Below are 8,107 nucleotides of genomic sequence, written 5' to 3' on the forward strand. Positions count from 1 at the left end.
AAGCGAAACAAGAGCAATCGACATAAGATCCTTTGCCCTCCAAGTTTCTAATTAAACAAGATAATGCCTGCGTGTATACTGTGTACCGTATGTAATCGTCGGTTAGCCGATCACCGAATTCGCACTGATCACACGACTTAGTTGAAGGAAGAGAAGCGCCAAACTTAATGAGCTTAACGAGTCCATTTGAATAACAAATTCAGGAATGTAAGTGTAACTTGATTGCGAGCAATATGAATGAGATGTTAAACGGAGTGAAGCATACGCAGTGAATTAACATCGACTTTTGACATGAGTGAATGACACGACTTTAAATGACGGGACAGCTGTAACAAAGGAGATAAGTGGCGGATTGTTTACGTTTAAATATCTTGTAGCGCGGGACGCGAGAAGAGGCGGAGAGGAGACGCGTTACTGTTAATCAAAGGCAATCCCAGGGACGTTACGCATAATTAGAGGACAAGGTGATTGCACTCCGCGGACGCTTGTCGGAGGAAGCTTCGCGTTTCCAGACGCCACGGGCGACCGCCGACTTGGAGAGCGAGCGCGGGATTCTCGCGGGACGCGCGTTCGACCGTGCGGCAACGGGTGCGTCGCGACAAACGTACGAGAGCAGATTAAAGCCCGCAACGGCCATAACCTAAAAGCCACTGCGGGGGGAGGGGGGGAGGTGGGGACAAAGGGAGCCGCGGCTCCTCGCCGCCCCAACGCGGCGGGGATCGACCGGGGGCCACGGGACTTCGCCGGGCGAACCGGCCGGTCGCTGGGGAACGGCAGGTGGGTGCGCTCGCGGCGAGCCGGGACGGGAAATCGGCGTCGCGGTGCCGCCGTCCGTTGGTAGACTCTCCTAACCTCGTCGCGCGGATTAAGGGATTAGTCCGCGGGACCGGGGAGGGGCCGTGAAGGCCAGTATCGACACGTTATCTCACGGCGTGGCGCGACTGACAATTCGCTCGCCGAGGAACACGTGGTCCACACCCGTGGACGAGAAGCGCGACACGGCGACGGGTCGACGGCAACGACGACGGCGAGCAATCCTTTCGCTCGCTCTCGCGCTCTCTCTCTCTCTCTCTCGCTCTCCTCTCGCTCTCCTCTCGCTCGCTCGCTCGCTCTCGCGCGTTCTCTGCTCTACTCGCTTCCACGGGATAACCGATCCGCCTCGATAACGAGCGTAACAAACAGCGATACTCACGATCGTTCGCACACGCTGTCTCGCCGACGCGCTGTTAAAACAAGCTCGGTGTACGAGCGACGCGATTAGACACAGACCCTCGCGGGCTTTCTACTTTGCTCTCACTTCGCTGCGTTCGGCGCGAGTAAATAACAACCGCACTTCGCCATTTTACGCATCCACTCGTACGGGCGAATCGCGCTGCGAGCTGCGATCACCGCCGCCGACGACGAACGGTACGTTGCACGGAGTGGGGAGGCCGCGCGCCCAGCGCGCAGCCGTTACACGCTCGACTTCCGGGACGCCACTCGACCGCCAATTTTGAATTGGCGCCGCCGCGCCGCGGAATCCCAGCGCGATCCCGCTGCGAGGATTAATCCGCGCAATCTTTTCCAAGATAACGAGCCTGCAGACTCGAGTTGCCTAATGCGGACTGTTATGCCCCGCTTTCACGATAAGGTAATGAGAACAGATTAGTAAGCATAATGATCGAGTGGCGATACCGAGCCACTGACAAAATATCACCGACTGCGCAATTAAATCCTAGAAGCTCGAGCGCGCAATCTAAACAAATTTCACGAAGAGTCAGTAAGTTCTTTGCCCCGATCAAGTACCAAGAATGCTGGCAGTTCGATCATCGGGCTTAAAATCGCAGGAAAGCCCGAGATCGGGGCATTTGCCGATCGCGCGTGATTCGATACTATACCTTTACGCACGACGTATTTTGTCGCCATGCACGGAGCGGCGTGGTAACAGGACATACGCACACGCGTATACTTTCTGACTTGGTATTGTCAGAGAGAAACCTGAGAGCGGCCACTCCGGCGTTTTACTCGATACCGTTTCAGGAGACTGTTTTGCGCGCCCTTACGCCCATTTTTATCTCTGGAACTATTTTGCTACGCATTTCCTGACACCGTCGATAAAATCTTCACTTGGTGCGTGTGTGCTATTCTAACATTTAATTTATAACATTTATATTCCACACATGAAAAAAGTTGACGTAAACATCATGTAGACAATTTATGTTGGTTTTGAAATTGAAATTTATTAAAATTATGTTGAATTTTGAAATTTACGGCGCAGTTTTGGAGAATAACATGGACACGCATGAAATGGAGATTTCCAAACACAGAAAACTCAACCATCTTACGCTTCATTTTTTAACGAACATTGAAATGTCACTTGTGAAGTTACTATGCATTTCCAAATTTGGACTGGGTAAAGGTAGTTGCTTTTCAGTGCGCTTAAAGGTATCCATCAATAGGAACCGCAGGGAATTATTGGCCAACTCAATATATGTATAATTCGTTGTTTAATCGGTTTCCTGTGCTAATTAAAAAAATTTATTCTACAAATAAAATAAGACCAGTATAATTTGACAAGTTTCACCGATTAATTTTATATAAGAGTTTGATCAAAATCCATCCACAGACGCTTTTTCCACACGAAAAGATCAATTTACTTTTCGATTACTTTAAAATATAAAGAATTTCATTGCATTTGCATTGCATTCTTTGTTGACTTATCTGGATTGACGTTTTTCAAGTAAGTATTCTAACGCATATAAACTTTTTCGCCCATCTAGTAATTTTTTAAAATTAATATAGTAGTATTAACAAGATTAGTAAAAAATATATATACACACATAAACTTGTTTAAGCATATAAAGAATATTATATTTGAAACAGTACATAACCTTTTGTCAGAATGTAAATTAAATCATTGCGTACTTCGTTCATTTTCCGGGTTATTACAAACTGTCGAAAGAGTAAAAGAAACTTCTGCATGTGGCTGATTTGAGATGCAGCACCATAATTTACTTAAATATCTCTTATACGCAAGAATACTTAAATATCTCTTATTCGAAGAAATGAGGACTAAAGAGCCTAAAGAAACTAACTTTAAAACAAGTAATCTTTAACACATCCTGTCACGGCTCTTTAGTCCTTATTCCTTCGAATTTATGTTTACTATAATCAAGGGCGTCCGCAGAATTTTTTCCAGGGGGGGGGCATCATTTATATTGTTAAAATATTACTTCCAGAATTATTTACATGATTTCAAATATATACACATATATAAAGGTGTATATACATATATGTACACCTTTTGGTAATAGCTTTCTCACCGCGACAAGGTATGCCAAATAGGCAAAATTTTTTGCCGATTCCAAATTCTAGGGGGGGGGGGGCAGATGCCCCATCTTGCCCCCCCCCCTCCGGACGCCCTTGACTATAATAGAGCATTATGAATTTTATTAATTTGATATATTATACGCTTATTTGCATTCTCTAACCGATCGACTGTTAACATTTGCTACATTATTGCGTAAAAACGGAGTTATCCGGTGTCCGCTATGCTCTAATGTGTAAGACTCAAATGGGAAAAAGTTAGAAACCAACACGGGCAGGTGGGTTTTTACCCCAAAAATGGGTAATTGGTTGCGCTCGTTGTCCTCAATCACAGCGAAGCAGTAAGCTAGTTGATACGTGCTCGTAATATCGGCGAAATCGCGAACGATCTTGGTGTCGCACATCTTCAAGGGATTTAACTTACAAGTAACGATTTTCGATATATCAAGATTCTGAAGAAATAATATCCCTGGAAAAAAAAGACTTTTTAAAACTGTCGCTATCGTCAAATCCGCAACTCTTGCGCACACGATAAATATGCACTCACCGTTCTTCGACTCGACAAAGTGCTTGTACCTCGCGACGAATAAGTGGAAGAACGCTTGACAAACGGAATAAAACACAACGTGTGGTTTTACGTCGTCGTTAATGTATTCCACATCTTCCTGCGAAGTGATATATTTGTGTATCCACAGCGTCAAGTCGAACATGGCTATTTTCACTTGCCTAGAAGAAAATAAATTATAACGTTAGGTACTCTTTTCTATGGTACATGTAATAAAGTTATCAAAGTTAATATGCTACACTAATTACCCGGGAGACATAAATGAGGCAGTAGCATGTAAGCTAGAAATATAACAAATAGCTGTTTGTCGAAGAACCGGTGCTACATTAGGATCGGTTACTTTATGCCACAACCATTTCGTGAACGTTTCCGTGATTACGGATCTAAAACTGCAAATGTAGAAGATGATGAATTGCACGTATTGACTGGCGTGCGTAGGTAATATTACTGCCTCAAATGCGCAGAGAACATCGAAATACAGTGTCCTCAAGTTCTCTATCTGCAGAACATCGTTCGCGAAACAAAACTCGTGCATATATTTAAGGAATAATTCCATACACGAGTCGAGTGTACGCGCAGTTGGATGGATAGTTTCTCTTTTATTTGCATCATTGTTTATCTCGGTCGGATTGTCGTTATCAGCTGTCCCATTTGAGCCGATGCAATCATCAACTACATCTTTCTCGTCGTTACTTGCTTCTTCACGAGGTATATTAACATCCAACATCATTAGCCTAAAACACAACTATACTATTAATCTTTCTTACCAAAAGTAAGAGAATTATTAGAGCACTTGGCAAGTTCCGAGTACATTTCCAATTCTCACTTTATGCAGTGACCTTGATTTTATAAGAGATTGATTAGAAAATTAAAAGCAGTAAATAAAAGAGTGAGATAAATGACAATTCATCTCGGATATCCATATTTCGTTAACAAGTAATTACAGTAGAACTGGAAGTTGGATTTACCGAGTTTTTGATTGGAGCACTTACCTATTAATAATGAAGACCAAAATATTAGATCTCAGTTGAGGCGCATAATTTAGAATTTGTAATAACGCATGGATATAAATTTCATGTGTATAAGTGCCATGTATAATATATGGAAATCGCGATACAAGGGACTGTAGCAAGACTTTGTCAGACCTAAAAATTTATAACGTGTTCAAATACATTATACGTGTATAACAATGGGAGAAATTGCTAATTTGTACAGTCACTTTCCCACATCTTACATTGGCACATATTCCAAAATTTTATGCAGTATGTCGTGTATGTGATTCAGCCTGTCGATATCTTCGCTTTTAAACTGTCCAACTTCATGTTCGGCATTACTATCCTCCTCTACAAAAATAAGTATAGTAATAAATGTCACATTATTCCTGAAGAAATGTTATGGGCTACTAAATTGCCAAATTTACCTGGTTTGAACAACTCAACCAGACGATTTATTACAATATTTATATGCAGCGTCTGCATGCAGACCAAATCTTGCAAGAAGAATTTATAAGCTGAAATCACTTCTGGTGACCTATTCGTCCATTCGATTTGAAGAAGTACTTGAACAAACGATTCGTATCTAACATCCATCAAGGATATACACTGTCTTGTCTCGGTTAAAAATTCTGTTAAATCGCTATCCTGAAGAAACAAGATGAGAATTTCAAAGTGTTTGCATTATAATACGCAATCGTTACTATGTAAACTGTATGACACACGTACACACATACATCATGTATTAAAAGATTCCCCCCACAAATTTTCTTTGTACTCTCGCCTATTATCACGAGACACGGTAGTGTCTCGCGCCAAGTATAAGCGACAACAATTAATTACCTTTACAGCGCATTCTTTAAGCGAATGTATCAGCTTCTCGTACTCCTTAATCCCATCGCTATTTGCAAAATTACATAATATATTTTTAATATCTCTTGGTAGCTTAAAATATACTTTGCCGGGTTGCTTGACGAACTTCGTTCTAACGCCGCTGGTTTTCAGTATAGACGACACGCTGCTGACTCTCGAGGATACCACAGACATCTGTTGAGCAGATAGAGCTGTCAGAATTCTGAGGATTCTTAATAACAAATCTATTTCGCAAAACGCCGCCTCGTATTCGACTAACATGTTGAGAGATCTCGAAACATCTCAAAAGTACAATGTCACCGCGAAATGGCAAGTGGTGCGGCAGGAAGGAAGAAGAATAGCTTGAGTTAAAACAACTGGGCTACTTACTTTGATGAGTACAGCTTTCACTTTACGTAGTGTAATTTTTGTTTTAATGCCTTCCGGCAAATGTTGTACGCACGTTTCTACTCTGTACGCGTATTAATATCACACGTGCGAACGTTGAATCACTCGCCATACGCTCGCGGCCACATGTTCCGCGGACTCGGCGGATATCGCCATAGATTTATATAAAAATACAGACGCGTAATCACCCTCCATTTTGAACTTTAACGTTAGATCTGTTCTTTATAGCTGAACTGGCTGCATTGGTTCAGACCTTATGCAGGATTCTCACTGGATCCAATCAGAGAGAAGCCTGCGGGTGCTTTCACATGGAGCGTAAATTGCGTAGCGTAACCTGCGTATCACCAATCACAGGATCATGCTGATAGAACCGTTTCAATAATTCCGTTGAACTAGTCCTGTGATTGGCGATACGCAGGTTACGCTACGCAAGTTACGCTCCATGTGAAAGCACCCTATCGCTCCATGTGAAAGCACCCTGAGGCTGGATTCACATGGAGCGTAACTTGCGTAAGCGTAACCTGCGTATCACCAATCACACAACTATTTCAACGGAATTATTGAAACGGTTCTATCAGAATGACCCTGTGATTGGCGATACGCAGGTTACGCTACGCAACTTACGCTCCATGTGAAAGCACCCTGAGCCTAAGGGTGCGGCCACATGGATTGATATTTTCCGCGTAACGCGTATCGCGTAACCAATGGCCGCGTTCAGCAGACACAACTGTTGAGTGAGCGCTCAGTATGATTGGTTAACACTTTTAGATCCTTAATATGATTGGCTGGATCTAAAAGTATTAACCAATCATACTGAGCGCTCACTCAACAGTTGTGTCTGCTGAACGCGGCCAATGAATTGCGACGATTGACATTTCCGTTGGAACATTCCAAAAGAATGAACGATATGATTCGTTACGCGATACGCGTTACGTCAGCGGTCAGAGAGAGATAGTTGAGTGGCGATCGTGCTATTCTTGTCTAACTAACTACAGCGATCCTCGCTTTTAATCGCTGCGTGAAATTGTGCCTTTATGTAAATCAATATGGCGACTCAATGTTCGATGTTCATTGGTTCAAACGGTTTTCATGCTATGCATATGCAGCTATGCAATTTTGTGTGCGATGGCCCTAAGAAAATCAACAGATTGAATTTGCTACTGCTTGCGTTATTGCCTTACGTTCTCGACTGTGATTGGTCGATTTTCATATGCTTACGTTTTACGTCCTTACGGAATTTTATGTGTGAAGGCCTTTACCGTTTTCGCTCGACTGATTCCAGGGCTTTATCCACGCGCATTTTTATTTTTGGAACTATTCCGCTACACCCATTTTCAACTACTGCCAATAAAGTCTCCACTTGGTGCGTGTCCGTGCTACGCCTATTTTTTAAATGGGTAAAGCGGGGAGCACACACTTTTGCATAAGTGCATAAGCATATGCATAATGAATTTGATTGGTCTATAAGCAAATGCACAAGGAAATGGACCAAACAAATTCGTTATGTATATGCTTATGCACTTATGCAAAAGTGTGTGCCCCCAGCTCAAAGGTCTTTACACATAAAATTCCGTAAGGACGTAAAACGTAAGCGTAAGAAAATCAACAGATTGGATTTGCTACTGCTTGCGTTATATTGCTTTACGTTCTCGACTGTGATTGGTCGATTTTCTTATGCTTACCTTTTTTTCATCGGTTATTAAAATTAATCCATCGCGAAAATAATACGCAAAATATTGAATCGAGTGTTTTAATTCGCATTTATCGGTGATATATTAATTCCACTAGATTATATACTTTTTACGGAATTTACAAAGAAAATGTATTGAAAATACATTGATTTTAGACATTGAATTTTTAATTCTTTCCAGACATTTGCATTTCGATTAACTATTAACTCAGTTGCATTTACTGTACGCTGTCGATGTTAATATGTATTATTTATGTGCGATGTTCTTGTACTTAACATCATGCGCATCATGCG

The 8,107-nt window shown here is 42.3% G+C and overlaps 1 protein-coding gene across 1 annotated transcript; it reads right to left on the minus strand.

Annotated features, from left to right (window-relative positions):
- Positions 1-2,832: 2,832 nt before the first annotated feature.
- Positions 2,833-6,473, minus strand: LOC105556047 (RNA polymerase I-specific transcription initiation factor RRN3). Its single transcript, XM_012003108.1, has 8 exons — positions 6,106-6,473; positions 5,707-5,910; positions 5,292-5,511; positions 5,106-5,214; positions 4,864-5,016; positions 4,120-4,605; positions 3,854-4,032; positions 2,833-3,775 (listed from the first exon to the last, which is right to left on the minus strand). The coding sequence occupies exons 2-8, from the start codon at positions 5,908-5,910 to the stop codon at positions 3,453-3,455; spliced, it is 1,674 nt and encodes a 557-aa protein (XP_011858498.1). The 5' UTR covers positions 6,106-6,473; the 3' UTR covers positions 2,833-3,452.
- Positions 6,474-8,107: the final 1,634 nt, after the last annotated feature.

The sequence above is a fragment of the Vollenhovia emeryi genome, unplaced genomic scaffold, assembly GCF_000949405.1.
Source record: "Vollenhovia emeryi isolate VEMERY1.0 unplaced genomic scaffold, V.emery_V1.0 DF940404.1, whole genome shotgun sequence".
NCBI classification, from domain to species: domain Eukaryota; kingdom Metazoa; phylum Arthropoda; class Insecta; order Hymenoptera; family Formicidae; genus Vollenhovia; species Vollenhovia emeryi.

Excerpts from the sequence above, each read along its gene's own strand:
- LOC105556047 (XM_012003108.1), bottom strand. The coding sequence starts at position 5,910 with ATGTCTGTGGTATCCTCGAGAGTCAGCAGCGTGTCGTCTATACTGAAA. Across the intron at positions 5,512-5,706 it reads TTAAAGAATGCGCTGTAAAG|GATAGCGATTTAACAGAATT; the intron begins GTAATTAATTGT and ends TTGTTTCTTCAG. Across the intron at positions 3,776-3,853 it reads CTTTGTCGAGTCGAAGAACG|GGATATTATTTCTTCAGAAT; the intron begins GTGAGTGCATAT and ends TTTTTTTTCCAG.